The sequence below is a fragment of the Pempheris klunzingeri genome, chromosome 14, assembly GCF_042242105.1.
Source record: "Pempheris klunzingeri isolate RE-2024b chromosome 14, fPemKlu1.hap1, whole genome shotgun sequence".
NCBI lineage: Eukaryota > Metazoa > Chordata > Actinopteri > Acropomatiformes > Pempheridae > Pempheris > Pempheris klunzingeri.
Window position 1 is genome coordinate 7,440,015 of NC_092025.1, and position 16,673 is coordinate 7,456,687.

Sequence of the window (16,673 nt, forward strand, 5' to 3'; positions counted from 1 at the left end):
CTATACACGGGTGGTGGAGTGTTGGTGTGGCAGGGCATTGTTGCTGTGGCTGGGTACAGGTGTAGTGGAGGGGGCCGGGACAGGGGGATAGGTGTTGAAAGGGTGGAGGGGCTGCATGCTGCTGATGGTGCTGGGGATCATGGTGATGGTATTGGCTGTCATCAGTGGCACGTCCTCCGGCGCCCGCCGCAGGGCCAGCGTGTAGTCAGGCGGGCACACGGGAGGCCGCAGGGGTTCCAGGTCGCCATGGACGCCGCGGGACGGTAGAGGCGTGCCGTGCTCCAGCTCCACTCTTTGCTGCTTCATCTGCAGCGACATTAGCTCCTCCTCCTGACTCAGCGCCAGGTCATTGTGCGGTGGGGCCCCGACTACTCCCATTCCGACGCCCATGCCCATGCCCATTGTCGTGCCACGTTGCGGGGACAGTCGGCGGTGGCGTCTCTGCATGAGTTCATGGCGCTTATCCCGTTTGTAGTAAAGCGCGGCAAAGGCCAGCACATTCAGGAAAAGAAGCGAGGCGCCCACAGCTACTGTCACACTCAGCTCGGTGGAGTAGTCCCTAGTCTCGCTGGGGAAGGGAGAATAACGGGGTCTCTCTGAACCGTCGGGCTCAGGGTCAGGCGGATAGGTGGAGATAGGTGGAGGGTGGCGCGTAGAGTGGGTGCCAGGGCTGTGAGGGCCCTTCCAGTGGTTGGTGCCTCGGGGTGGCAGTCGGGTTGTGATGGAGCTAACGATTTCTTTGTGGAGGCTGTGGAGATGTGGCACCAGCTCCAGCCAAAAGGCCACCTTGTTGGCCCGGTAGTTGTCTCTGACACGAGGCTTCAGGCCGATATGCAAATACTGCTTGTCTTTGGAGCTGAACTTGGTCCAGATGACCTCCTCAAAGCGGTTGGGCTTGGTGTGGATGAATGTGGTGTCCTGAGGAACTGGTAGGTTAGGATCCCTGGGAGACAGAAACAACAGAATCAAAATATTCTTTATGCTAAAAATGATTAATTACCACTAAGCTATTAACTTAGCATTGCATGTGTTTTGCGAATACACTTATATACTAAACCACAAGAGCTGATGTGCTACTTGAGCTGAGCTATGACCTTGCTAATACTGTGTACTGCACACACAGTGGATTACTTGACACGGAATAAATTCACTTAATATCAAAGAACATTCCTTAAATGTGTCATTATACTAACCCCGTCTTTGCAAAGTTGGTCCAGTATGTCATGACCACAGCACTGAGCATTACGTCGTTCTTGGAGAAGTTGCAGGGAAACAGGTCAGTGGCTCCCACCATGGGAATCCCAAACACATAGGGGATCTCGTCTCCATGGGCGGCGTCTGCCCAATCTGGCCTCGCCTCGGTCTGACAGTGGTGGTGGAAGGTGTAGAAAAAGACGGGCGACTGGAACTCGGCGTGCAGTTTGGCGGTGGCGACGGCCGGGGCCACCCACTGATGGTCCGTGAACAGAGCCAGGAGGGTCTTCCTACGCATGTCACTGTTGTCCCTGTCGGCCCAGTCTGTGTACATGAACTTTATGGTTTCCCTGAGGATATCTTTACCTTGAAAGAAACAAAAAGGACAGTGAGTGTGTGCGTAGAGGCAGAGTGCGTGGTTATGTTCAATATTTGGTGGAGGGATTTCGATGGAATTTTCTTTGATTCAAATATAGTAAATGTAAGTAAGTCATCGCCACAGTGGTGTGTTGTTAGATTTTCTTTCCACGTCCTGTCTCACTGCTTGATAGTATTATATAATGTTTGCTACATTAGCATGTAGTTTCATCCCAGCAAATAAATGGTCAAAGAAGTTATCTGTCCAGTCAGTGGCTTTTTGTATCTCTGTACCCCCCCCCCCCAATAAAACGGCAAACTCAAACCCATGTTATCTATAACATTATAATCGCGCTATGCCGTCATCTTGCAGCAGTGGTGGAAAATAACTAAATAGAATTAATCAAGTACTGTACTTAAGTAGAAACTTGAGGTACTTGTACTTCTTCCACTTCACCACAACTGAAGGCAAAATATTTCATTCATTCATTCATATGATGAACTTAGATACTAGAATACAACAGTATGTAAAATAGTTGCAACTAGCTCCACCACAACGGACTAAAACAGTAAAATACTACTTTCACATAAATGCATCAGTAATACTAATCCAACAATATAACTGAATATCACTCATATCACACATTTGATAAATACAACTACATTATGCTGTTAATACTTATGTAGCTTTACTTGAGTAGAATTTCACTCATGACTTGTCATTGAGTGTTTTTACAATGTGGTAGTGCTACTTTTAGTTAAGTAAAGGGTCTGAGTACTTCTGAGTACTAAACTAATTATTCATTTAAAGGCAAAAGGTGGTAGAATCTGACCATCAGGGTATCCATATAGATTGTCCACAAAGTTGGAGATGGTGTAGTCAAACGAGGCTGCTGATATTCCGTCTTCTCCTTCACTGTCATCCACAAACTTCAGGCCCTCTCCCTGGTTGACACCCAGCAATATGTCGTAGTTCAGGAACTCTCCCTGGAGTCACAAAAACACACACACAGTACAGAGTGGTCACACACCAAATGCAAGGAAATTATCAAAAGAAACACAAGAGTCATTCACTGGTTGATTTCCAGTGAAATCAGCTCTGACCTGCTGCATGAGGATCTCAGGGTCATCAGGCACCACGTCACCGTCCACCACGGGGCCGAAGGCGATGTGGTAGCGTGCAGGTTGGATGTCTTGGTCCACCAGCTCCCGGAAACTTTTCCTCCTCAGGCAGTCCACCAACTCAGCCATGTCCCCCAGAGTGCAGCCAACCTTCCTCGCCAGGATCTTGGTGTACATCACAGGTCGGTAGTTGACGGCCCAGCTGGAGATGGCTGAGCCACTCTGAGCAATGGCCCTCTGGAACAGGCCTACACAGAGCAGGGCCATTCACAGCAGGTATAGCTTCAACACAAAACATGCAATCGCTTATTCTCTTTCAGTTCAACACTATTTTTTTCCCTCTGACACACTTTTGCAAGCAGCTGATGGGGCCTTCAAGGCCTTACAGTGTGAGTGCTTTCAATAATGCATATGTTGGAGGAGGAGCAATTGTAGAGTTTTACATACGAAGCAAGATGAAGAAGATATTCTGCTGCTTTAATAGCCGGAGAAAATCTTTGTGAAAATTATGGCAGGAGAATGCCGCGCCTCCATTACATACAACGAGACAGCAGCAGGAAAAATGGTGACAACTCTGCACACAGCAGAGGGCTGGATGGCTTCACTGGACAGAGCGAGAAAGACAGAAAGAGAGACAGAGAGAGAAAGAAAACTGCTCGCACTGTTGCACCGCTGCACTGTTATGTAAAGTGGCTTGCTGTCCCTCTGTTTTATCTGCAGATTCTGTCATTAATAATTAAGCCCCCCCATATTCTGCATGTGCCCCACCCCCGCTCCTCTCCCTGTGAAATCAATTAAGAAGGCTCTCAGCTGCAGCTCCAGCTCCACTCTTCATCTCATCTCTCCACTGCACACACACACACACACACACACACACACACACATACACACACAGTACCTTTAAAAACTGTTCACCCTCCAACTTTTTCTCCACTTTGTGGTGTTACAGCCTGACTTCAAAATGGAGTAGAGGAGGATTTCTACCACACATCCATGCATAACAACCCATAAAGACAACCAACCGTTATCACTGAGCAAAAATTTACTGATGTCGACCAGAATAATCAAATATGAACTAAAAAAACTAGTCTACAAAAGTGCCATCAACATTGATATAAAGATATGCTTTCAAATACACTAGTCTTGTCTGTGGACAGCATGCAACACAGCCAGCATTAGCTGGCACCTTGACAACAACCACCAACTTGGCCAGTACTGCCCAGTTACTGAAATGCTTTTCCATGTCCTCCTGCATGTTTAAACAAAAATATGTGTGTGTCCCCATGCGCACACTCTCCTTCATACTGTGTAGATCATCTTTATCTATCTTATCTGTTCAAGGTCAGTTTATCAGCGGGAAGGTTAACATTTCAGTAATAACATAATCTGAATTCTTGTATATAGTGTCATTCACCGTCTGAGCTCTACCAACCAAGATCACATCAGAGGATTAGTGACCAAACATCTGGTGGGTATTTTTGAGATCTGCCATTAAAACAAGCAAAAGAAAGTATGGTACAGTCTTTAATAAGAGGTACACTGCAGTGGTTCCAGAGGCGGTGCCTCGACGACGGGCCAAGGGTACCACAGGGTTTACTTGTATCCTTTTGCATTGTGACATGAACTGCATTTTTATATTATTTTCAAATGTAGGGCAAAACGTCTACATCACCGCCTTAAATACCTATGAAAGGAAATATTTGAACCAACTAGCATACTTCATTTTTATTCATTGGATAGATTAAATTCAGTATTTATCAGCTAATCTGCAGAGCAACATATCCTTAAACTATTATCCTCTGTCTTTAGAAGTGGTTGAGAATAGGCTCACATAAATTTTTGTCATGTATTACTAACATCTATTTAACTTGGAACTATGGGAGTGGGGAAAAAATTACCGTGAAAGGGTGCCATGATTTTAGGAAACACTTTTATACTTTGCACTCCTTGCTTTTGTATTTATATAACAAAAGAGAAGAAGTGTTTTCAATACACTCCTTAAATCAAATTTTTTACCACTTAGTCGCGCTTGCCTGCAGCATTAGTGAAACATTAGACACGTGAACTGAAGACTCTGTTATTTAGCTCTTAGAAGCCCAAAATGCAAGATTACTGACCAAAAGGGGCACTTTAAGCTGCCCATCTATTAAAGGAAGGGAATTATTTTATAATACAGCTGGAAAAGACAACAGTCTTTTTGGTCCAGCCCTCACTGAGACACATTATTAATGTGTCTGCTTAGAATCACCAAATCTCCTAATGAAACACAATCATATGATGCTGTATACATACAACAATAAATATGGAAAGAGCTTGTGATGTTCTTCATTTGAAGTCAAAGTGAAAAACATATGAGCTCTATTTATATATATATATTGTATCTATTCCTAATGCCTTGTCCAGACAGGATTAGTTTTATAGGAGAAGGACAATTTTGTCAGTGCAGTTCAGTGATCTTAGTCCCTCGTGGAATGACGTTATTTGGGATTATTACAGAGCTTGTGTCCCAAGGTGAGTAATGGTTTTATGGCAAATAACTTACTGTTTTCATCCATCTGTCGGCTCAAGCACCGTCCAGAATGGCAATCTGGTCTCTTTTAAATTACTGAATCTTTGCAGTTTTTCATGTTTATTGAAAACATATATATCTATGTTTATATACTATATATCTGCAAATAGTAGATGACTCATATCTGAATATTGCATGCCCTTACTTGGGGAAATATTACTGCCATACATTTTTATCTGGTTTAGGCTGTTCATTGAAATTACTTACATGTGCTGTAAAGAAATACACTACCCACACTGTCCTGAAATGTTAATCCCCTTTTCACCAGGGTATATGACTATTAATGTGACAATGACAGTGACAGAGCCTTACCCTCAGAGTGGTGGGAGAGGATGAGAAGGTTCACACAGGCGGCACCAGCTCCCGAGCCAAAGATGGTGATTCTCTCTGGGTCTCCTCCAAAGTGGCCAATGTTTTCATTGAGCCAGCGCAGGGCCTGGATCTGGTCCAACAAGCCATAGTTCCCCTTAGCAGACTGGTCCCCTGTGCTCAGAAACCCTGCAGGGTAAATTAGAACAAACACAGAGAGGAAAGGAGGAAAAAAAGACATATTATATGCAGAAAGAGGAGCGGGGCAGAAACTCAGGGACACAGGATAACATAATCCTGTGCATTTATTGCCTTTTTTTGAAGAAACAAATATCCCACATAAACAGAAGATGGCATCCTGAACTTCTCAGCCTCCAACTCCTTGCAAGTCTGAGGAGATTTCGCACAGAAAGCTCGCCAAATTACTCATTTTTAATACCCACGCTGGAAATACAACACAGTTAAGAGAACTTGTCAGCAGAGAGAGGAGGAGAGCAACAGAAGGCATGTTTCACCTACTTCCAGGACACACATTAACACAGTAGGTGCACACCCACAACAAGATAAAGTAAACTGAACAAAATGTCAACCACACACACACACACACACACACACACACTGAATCCTTTGTTCTTATGATACTGAATTACAGTACATGACATGAGTTTCAAGCAGCTCCCATTTGGATGACTTCGATACCCAGAAAGCATCAAAAATGATTTCAGTAAATTGCACACTCCTCAGATTAGTCAGATTAGTCACTGTAGGGGTGGAGGACATGATGAAATTTCACCTCTTGATTCTCTCATATTAACAGTGCGGCTTAATAGTAAATTTTATTAGATATTTTGACATTATATTATTGGTGTAACTCCCTGTGCATGAACAGAATTTCCCACAAGTACCCATGCCCATACCCTTTTAAAATATAATCCTTAACATTTTGATTATTATGACACAACTTTTGACATTTCTGACTATGAATGGCTGGCATTTATTCTGCGACTGCTATTAAATGTATTTATACTTACTAGTGACAGAGTAGCAGTTCATAATGAGTTCTGCTGAACATGCCAATTTAAATGGATTTCTAGGACATGTATTATTAAGACATCATTAGCATTACCAGTGTTAACCATAGGTGTGGCCAGTTGTAGATCGACATTATAATTGATTTGGAGTCGTGTTTCTGGCCACTTAGCTGATGTGAGTTCAACATTCACTCTCCTTTTAGCTCCATTTTTGGTCTCCACCAACCGCTGACGGTAATATACGGCTTCTTTGGCTGGTAAATGCTCTACAGTGAGTTTATCACGCATTCTACGCAGAAAAGGGCTGCCTGCTGAGGCTGAAAATGACTCTGATAAGACATAAACTGATATAAACTGAACCAAAACAAGTTGCGGGCCCCAAAAGCAAAACAAAGATCTGACGATGCTGTACACCTCCTTAGAATTGAGGGAGACTGCGGAGTCGGGGATAATTCTCTGTGGGTTCAGCACTTGGAGCGATCCATTTCACATACACGCAGTAACGTTAATAATATAAAACATACTGACAATTGTAACTTTGAGGAAGATGGAGCTGTTTTCTTTTCTCCAACCATAATGTGTCACTTTATTGGATAAGATGGTTGGACACATTTTCATCTTTCCTGGTGCAGATTTAACACAAGCACACATTTTACTGCAAAGTGATCCTAATTCAGTAAGTTTCCTTGTGTGGGATACATTAATGTGACTGAATGAGAATGGGACAGCCATAAAGTTTAGTAAAGGGAGTCAACAGAAAACAAAGTGTGCTGACCAGCAAACTCAGTTTTATTGTTGGTGTTAATAATGTAAGTGATGGTGATGGTGATGATGATGACGGTAACAGCAGTGATGGTGATGGTGGTGGTGATGGTAACCTGCCAAACTGACCTCTCAGTTCAACAATCAGCGTGACACACACATATCTCACTCCACACTCTTCACTGTACTTCCATTACAGTTAACAACTCTTTAAGCCTGGACTGTTTTCATTAGGTTCATCTGCTTTAATCCTAATTCATATTACAGAGTGTCATCCATATTCTTTTATTTTTGTTCAGTGTGGTGTGTTGCCGTGATTTACATTTGGACATTAAATATGAGAACAATGTGCAGTGTTTGCTCATATGTTTGTAATTGTTTTCATTTTTCATAGGGGCAGAGGAAGGTGTCTGCTGTCTTATTAAGATTATTTTGGATAGGTTAAGCCCTGGTAAACAGTTTTAGCTGGTATATATCAGCCCATAATCATTTCTCACTTCTAATGAACAAGAATATTACAAGCAAAACACATTAAGGATAAAAAACACTTGTGGGCTGCCAAAAATAACTGTCCAGAAATAGAAGAGAAAAACAACTGCAAGTAAAACACAGTGGCTTTGCACTTTGGTACAGAACTAACATCCAACAATATAGACAGTATTTAAGCTCGAGTATGTTTGCACAAAGAGCAATAATTAAATCTTATGTAGATTAAGGTAAACCTTCATCAAAATGTCATGTGTCTGTGCCATGTGTTCATGTTGGTCCACAGATGCAGTGACCTGGATGTTGTACTTACAGAGCACAAATAAAGACGCTAAGGGCAGCCATGTTTGCTGATATTCTTTCACAATGTCTCAGAATCACGATTAAATTATCTTTTAATCTTGAGAGAACAAATGAATCCTTGTTGCACAATATGCAACCATAAACACTGACCCAGTCTTGAGAAAACAATAATCTCTCTTCTTACCTAATGATAAAGAGATAATGATCATGAGAAACCACCGCTTGATTAAATTGTGATCTAGAGATAATAGGATTACTGAATTTAAGAGAAGCTGCTCTCGGCTTCCATAGTGCAGTGTTTAGTGCTGGATGGATTAATAAAAAACATCGAAATCATGTTACTTTCAATTGTATCAATGATGTGGAAGAAATATTACCTTGAAAGGATTATTCCCAATAATTAATATATAGTTTGCCTGTTACAGTGTAATTGTATCATCCTTAGATCATCACAGCAATTGACTGTCTTTTAGCCTGATGTGACTGTGACCTGGTAGCGAATCAGCGCTGACCTGTGCCGCTTATCAAAACCATAGGCATGTGGAAGCGTCTGCTCCGTGGCTGCCCAGCCGAGTGCTGAGCTGCCTGCCACAGTTGCCTGGCAACTGTCCAGGGCTTCAGGCAAAATGATATGGACAGACACTCACAAAGGCACTTGCATACACACATTCAAGCACTCCCATATTCAAGTACACAAACAGCTGCATGCATGCGCACATGAGCACAAAAACAGAGTGAATACACACACGCAGTTTGAGTGGATCGACTAGCATGCTAGCCAGAGCTAGCGCCTCTGTGCAAGGGCAACATGAAGAGAGGAAATTTGGTTTATCTTCCACCATTGAAGATAAGTCAAACAAGTTCCCTCTTCTCCTCTCTTTCACTAAGTTTTCTTTCTGATCCCCCCCCCTCCTCCCCCCCATCTGCTGAGTTGGGCTTCCTACTGACTTTAGCGCTGAGAGCAGCAGTTTATGAGGCTGAACTCATGCATATTCAACACTTGCTTTAGGTAACGGCCAAGGAACTGTGAGGAGAGTCATCACCCTCTAAGTAAAGATACAGGCTGAAGACGGGGAAATGAATGGATGACAGAGCAGTAGTGAGCAACTGATGGAGGGAAATTTAAAACAAAAATATTTACAGCTGATTGTATCATGCAAAGTGCCCTATAAAATGTCCCTCCAGGGCTTCTGATAACAACTGCTGCTTCCGCTCATATATCTTCTCGATCATTGATGGAAAAAATCTTTCAAAAAAGTGTATTTTGTGAAGTGATGAAAGCATAATACATGCTACAACTGGATACAAAAAACAGTGGGAGCACTTAGTGTGCTCTAATGTACAGTAACGGTAAAAGCCATTATCCCTTACTGATATAGTAATGCATCTGCAAGAAGAAGATGTATTTATACAGAGAAAAAGACATGCTTCAGAAGGATCTTTTTTTTTTTTTTTTTTTACTTAATTTATTTGGTGCATTGTACAAAAAAGTGCAGCAGCTTTCCATCAAGAGGCTGCTTTCACTACATTTAATGTACTTTATGTACTTTAACATTATTCAGCACATCCTCTGTTGTCGACCGTCTTTGTAAAAGCCGGCACCATTCACAAATTCACAGTCCCGAACCGAAGTGCGGTCAGTCATCTGACTGTTTGACCATCGAGACGGGAACATGCATCTGCAGAATGAGTTTTAGGACAGAACAGAATGGCTGCAGTGGGTCAGTGAACATAACTCTGTGAACAGAGAAGAAAGAACAGGAGGAGAGGGAGGGGATGGGGGGGGGGGGGGGTAGGGGGTAGGAAGGGATATAAAAAAGGGATAAAAAAGAAAAAAATCCAGAGACACAAGACAGGTATTAAACGAATATTGCCCAAAGCTACTGTCAGATCCTAAATGACAGAGAGGTGAAAGGAATATATTGAAGGGCATATTATGTAATTTCACTGTGACGTCACACAGGGGATGATGAGAGAAGTCAAAAATCATAGGGAAGATATTGTCCTTTTGTACACACAGAAAGGTTAATTGAAGAGGGGAAGCTAAGCAATTTTTCTGTATATACGAGTCACTAAATTAATCAAGCAAAAGTAGAGGCAAAGAAGCAGGTGGTGAATGTCTCATGCACGCTGAAGACTAAAGAATCTGTTTTGATGTTTGGAATAAAGTGGATTTGATCATTCAGTATTGTGCGGCAACCTTGGGGATTATCTACTGTGTATGAATGTAAGCGTGGATGAATGTGACCTTTCTCTGCACCGTGTGCAGCATGCACTGATAACTTCACATCTCATTTTAAAAGATTTGAAAGTATTTCTGCCAATAAAAACACCAACTCTCATCCACAAGTTAGTAAATGCAGCAATGGACATTATTACAAAACGTGCAGCATAATGTTACATTCTCACAAGAGTCTGGATCTGCGTTAACAAGGATGTAGTTTAAATAGTTCATTTTTTTTAAATGATAACACCTTTCTGTCTTGTTTGAGACTTAAGGTATACAGTATTGCTAGCACCCCCTGGAGGCTGCTGTCTTATTTCTTTCTACTATATAAAAGAGCTGTATGACCATTGTGTGATTCAAAGCCTTCACCTCTTTTACATTCTCATTGAATTATCAATCTTTTTTCTTTTTTTTTTTTAAACAAAAACCTGGTAAGTCTCCTTGTTGGCACTGCAAGTTCAATCTGACAACCTGCTGGCACCTCCATTTCAATTATGTAACCGTCTATGTCAAGTATACACAGCAATGAAATTATGTTGTAATTGGGCTTCCTCCTGCTGAACTAATGTCATTTCAGTACACTGCCCATAGGCTTCCAGTGTCATTGTATTTATTACCTTGCTTATCTCACTCAATTTTTACTCTCAAAGGCCCATTGAGACGGTACCATGCTGTGCAATAAAACCAGGCTGTCGTGCAAATTTGAAAAGCAATGCTTCAAACTTCACCCTTGCAAAAAGGAGTTTCAAAGCCTTTCAAAGCAAATTCCACCCACTGATCACTGATGAAAATTTTAATTCTCAGTGAGAATTAAAAAGAGGAATGAATTAAAGCCTTAAAACAGAGCCTTGTTTACAATGTTTAATCGCAAAAGCTAATGACACAAACATAATTCTGTTTGAATTAATCATATATACTTGTGTCAGCTTGATATGTGATAGTGCCACAAGTATTAGCAAAGCGTTACATTAATAATACATTAATGTTGATATACAAGCAGTTCCTATTTACTGGCTCCACTAAAAGTACACTAACTCATTGGGGTCATATCAAGGATTTTCTAGTATATAGCTTGGTTAAGTGGTGGCATTTGTGTGAGCTACTACATTCTGGCAAATTGCCAGCATTAAAGGTATGCCGAATTAGCTACACACAATCCCTTTTTGCAAAGTAGCCATGGATGTACAGAAAACTATCCCTGGATTACTTTGACATTGATGAAATCTTAAAATTGTGATGATGCTCAGGCAAGTTCTGGAGCTATAAGAAGCTTTTCCTGTGATTTATGAACATTTATTCATGATGGACACACGTACAGTTAATATTTTAGGTTCCGTGGAGACCTTGCCATTTTAAATTTGACTTTGACACTTTTTATGGTGTGTAAGATGTTGAGCATCAAGTAGGACTCGCTGCATTAGCTTTCTTCCTTGTATTTGATTGGTCCAGCTGTGCAACTGGCTGCCAGCCGAGGAGGCAGATTGGTGTCAGTTTCGGTCAATATATCAATAAGTCATTAAGGTTCAATGTGAACTTTGCCTATACGATGGAGGCAGCTGTTCTTGGCGTCATGTTTATTCTTCAAGAATCTGAAGGCTCCAACACACACGAGTTTACCGTCACACTCCCTCATCACAGTCTATATCATCGCACTTGCCACAAGTCCCAGATAGCAGATAAGCGAATTAAGCATATTGCAGCAGTCTCTGCAAAAGCAATACATTATTTGTAATGTTTAAATTTAATTTGTAGATGCAAAATCGTGGTTTGCACGTGAACTGAGTCACAATCAAAATGACACGCAATCAAAATGATTATGTTTTTCTGTGCTGTCATCATAATCTGCGCACTGTAGGCAAAACTCAGGGAGAGAAGTGTTAACGATTGCTCGCAGAGTGGGAAGATTATGGCTCTGTGCAGGGAGTGGGAGGTGTGTTTCATTTGTATTTAGGGACAGCTGAGTTGTGAGAAGGCAGCATATTTAAAGGGATGTTTCTGAGAACAGCGGGAAACAGTATTTGAACTGATGCCCAAGGCTCACTAATTTAAGTTATAGTTGTGGAAGCTCTGATACTGTTTGGCTTGTGTTAAAAATGTTTTCATGTGCATGGGCCTGTAAAATAATATTCATTAACATACAAAACAGTATTTACTAGGGCATCACCAAGAGGGTAGGCTGCATGAGCACATTAGTTTTGGATAAATCAGTGTTGATTCATAGGAAGCAAGACTTCATCAAAACCATTATTTGGTATTATAAGTGGGATATCTGATCGCCTGAGATATTACATGATCTCTACTTATTTTAAATAATACTGTAGTCTAGTCATCAGCTTAAACAACTCAAGTTTTCTTGTAAAAATCAAACAAACACCTTAACAGTTAATCAAGGCATCAACCTTAGATGCTCTAATCAATATTTTTACATTAACAATGGATCAAGGGACATATCACCCAACTCTGCAGCCATTTAGCATCTTTCAGCTCACTGTTTTGGTTTTACAGCTTGCAGCTTGTTTTGGTTCTGTCTCACTGCTCTCATCAAGCTTGTGTCCAGCTGCAGCAGGCAGGTGTTTTCAATGGAAAACGGTCTGATAAATTCCTTCTATCTTTCCTCTCCAGTGCAAAAATGGCAGACAAACAAACTAGCTGGTGAACATACTGAAGCATTTAGGAGCTACAGAGCCAGATTTTTCCTTCAGGGGTTGGTGGAGACCAAAACACGTACAGCATGTGGACATGTAAATAAACAACTTCCTGCTAACAGGTTAGCCTTACCAGCTTTAAACGATGCACAGTGTTGTGAATGCTATCATGCTTGGTGCTTCCAGATGAATGTTACTGTTGCTCAGTGTCTGTTGGATGTACTGCTACAAATACGAGCATCTCAACTTCACAAGGTGATAACATGTGATGCTTACAGCTTGATGCACATCCTGAAAATGGTCAAAACATCTAATGAATAGATCACTAATCCAATCATATATTATAGTGTTAATTATAACAGATGCTAATTTGCAGCACCTGTCCCTGGAAGGGTTTTTTATGAAAATAGATTAAAACAGCAATGTAAAAAGCAGGTACACTGAGCACAGCATGATACAGTAAAGCACATATTTAATCAATCATTCATTATTCATAATTTTGTTGTAGAATTAACCTAACAGCTCTGCAATCTCAGGATGTAATTGCAGAGAGACTGAGGTCCACTTAAACATTTAAGCACAAACTTTACATAATGAAACAATGAATTTTGCAAAACTTAAAATCTTGTATTTACTCAAAGTGTGGCAATGGTGGTAGTTGATTTGCTAATAAACACGAATACTTAGACTAATACTTAAATACTAATAGCGCGCTCTTAGTAGAGTAAAGTAAAAGTGAAAAGATGAAATTGGGTAGAAAGTGCAGAGAAACGTTTCCAGAAGAAGCGTTTCATCTCTCTTCCTGAGGTGAAAAATGTTCTCCCTCTCAGAGCCCACGATGGTGGGCCTTTCCCCAGAGTTCATTAATTAGTTAATTAGTTAATTAGTCTGAACAGATGGCTATGCAACACAAATCAGAAGGCTCTCTGGGCCTGGAGCAGGAGGAAGGTAGGAGAAGGTGAGCCGAACAGCAATCTGGAATCTCAACTGTCACCGAACCTCTGAACCAGGCTGTGTGCAGCAGACATTTTCTTCTCACTCACCCATTTTACTCCACAACGACAGGGTGCATCATAAATTAATAAGAAAAGTCCAGATACTATGTAATTTGCTGGAAAATTACATGTGTATGAGTCGCACCAGAGTGAAAGCTTATGGCATTAAACCATATGCAAGGGTGCTGTGGTCACACTGCAGGAGCATTTATTTGAATGAATACTTTGCATCACTGCAGATTTAAAAAAGCATTTCTGACGGTTTATTTTTAGACTGTTCCCATCTCCCCCCTTCTGTTTCCTTTTCCCTCACTGTCTCTCTATGATTCTCCCTCGCTCATCTGTCTCTATTCCCTGCTCTCTCTTCTTCCCTTATTCCTCGCTCCCTATTACTCTCTTAAAGGCGCAGGCATTGTATGAAATGAGGTTGGCATGTGTAAGCTCCAGTGTGTGTTAAGTACTGGATAATACAAAAAGATTAGAACGTAAAACTATTAAAATACGGTGTGTTAGTGTTTCTTACTTTGACTCGAGTTCAGTGTCAGAGAGGAGTGCTATTAAAAATTCAGATGGATGGTGCATTATTCATTTTACGCACGGCACGCAACCAAGTGGCACACACATACACTTACACACTGTCACGTGCACAAGGGGAGATCTGTGTGCTGAAACGTGCATGCTTATGCTACACAAACATACAAACACACACAAGGATAATCGCCTTAGTACAGTAACCCATTTAAAGCATATCTTAGAGAGAGAGTGAGAGAGTGAGAGTGAGAGAGAGAGAGGGAGAGAGAGAGAGAGAGAGAGAGAGAGAGCGAGCACACATTCGCCCACATGCCGAAATTTTCAACAATGTTCAAGGAATCGAGGACACTGCGTCATCCCTCATAATCACTCAGCAGGATCGCTCCCCACTTCTATGTGTATGTATTCTGTAGGTATTTTGATGATTGTGTGTGTGTGTGTGTGTGTGTGTGTGGAGGTTCGGTGTATTAAACAGACTGTGCATCGCATGAGTGCACTTCAAACATCTCCAGCACGAATCACAGCAACAGCGTTAATGTAAATCGGCCAGTTTACGGTTTAAGGTTGAGATGTGTGTAAAGCAGGCAAACAGATACAGATACAGCTGAAAAGCGTTTCGATCTGCGTGTAATTCAACATTATATTCAACAACACCTGATTTAAAATTTGGCGGCGAATGTCATGCTCGGCTTCTTAGCGGTCACAATTTGCCTGGCAGCTGTGAAGAAGACCACACAACAAGCTGAAATGGAGCTGAATAAAGCTGCAGGTCCAGGTCCTCGGTGTGTCCTTGTCCCTGTGCTTCTCCTTTGGCATTGTCAATAACAGTCTGGATCATGTTACCCTCTGTTAATACTCGCTGCAACTCTTGGACGGCGTCCTAAACTACTCCCATTTCTCTGTTTATCATTATTCTGATATGTTGAAACAGGCGTGATGCAATAAACAAGATCTGATTACCCACCCTGGCAACCGCAGTGACAGTCACAGATAGTTTGTGTGCAAACACCTCCAAAATATGATGGAGAATGTAAATACTTGACTCCACTGATATCCAGCAGCACAAGGGCTGGGTATACACACACACACACACACACACACACCCATACACACACAGCTCAGCCCACACTCAGCGGCCAAGCAAGCACTGCAAAGCTCCAACAGAATGGACAAATAGAATACCCCTTAATCCAAAAATACACTGAAAGCAACAGACACATTTCAATTCTGTTTTCAATGGCTGAACGTGCACCAAAGCCACCAAGTGGTAGGTGAAGTCAGATCCTGGCTGCTTTTTCTGCAGGAGTGCATATTAATACAACAATTTATTAATCCCAAAAATGTAATTTTCAGGCTAAGTGAACACAGTAAATACAACTGTATGTGCTTTATTAGGAAATCACTGCTGCACAGAAATAACAGACACAGCAATAAGTGGCCAAGTCTGAGCAACTTTGGTAGCAGAAGTGATAACCACAGCTCATTGTCAGTTATTTCACACACACTTTAAAACTGCTCGTACAAAGGCTGGTATTGTACATCACGTTTCCAAGTCCCAGAGCTGTAATGTAGCTTGATGTAGGACAGTGTGTGTTATCTGGTGTGCATTACACTTCTGCTACCCTGATAAACCCTGATACTTTGTCAGGACTCAGGACTTCAGTTTGTGTTTGGTTATTTTCAAACGTAATGTAATGTTTCCTTTCTGACTGTGCCAAGCATCTGTGTCCAAGCCTGTAACTGTATGTGTTACTACAGCAGATGCCCTGAGGGGAGAATGAAAGAGAGACAGGGTAGCCACTGCACTGCGTTAGCCTTGTGAGCTAACGGTCAGCAATGCATGAAGTAAAACAAATATATGGCTTTGAGTGTTGTCTTGGATTCAGGTCTTAAATTTCGAAGTGCCAGTCAGGTTCAGCTGGGTCAAGTCTTAAAGAGCCGCCAGCATAGGCCAGGACCCCTTTTTCCCAGAAGCACCTTAAAGAGTAACTGAACACTAAATGTACTCTTTTGGGCTAAAACAAAATCAGTGTACAGTCTCTTATCAAACTATTTATTGATCCTGGTCTACAGTGTTTTCTGTATAATTGTAGTTATCTTCCTTTTTGCAAAGAAAATTATATCTATATTTTTATTTTTTAT

General features: G+C 41.5%; 1 protein-coding gene across 1 annotated transcript in view; it reads right to left on the bottom strand.

The window, feature by feature from the left end:
• Window positions 1–16,673, bottom strand: part of nlgn2b (neuroligin 2b) — a 31,135-nt gene continuing 14,462 nt past the window's right edge. The window contains exons 4-8 of the mRNA XM_070843860.1: window positions 5,555–5,740; window positions 2,656–2,921; window positions 2,385–2,538; window positions 1,194–1,560; window positions 1–943 (exon numbers count right to left, since the gene is read on the bottom strand). Of these exons, the coding sequence (XP_070699961.1) occupies window positions 1–943; window positions 1,194–1,560; window positions 2,385–2,538; window positions 2,656–2,921; window positions 5,555–5,740 (1,916 nt within the window). The remainder of the gene's footprint in view (window positions 944–1,193; window positions 1,561–2,384; window positions 2,539–2,655; window positions 2,922–5,554; window positions 5,741–16,673) is intronic.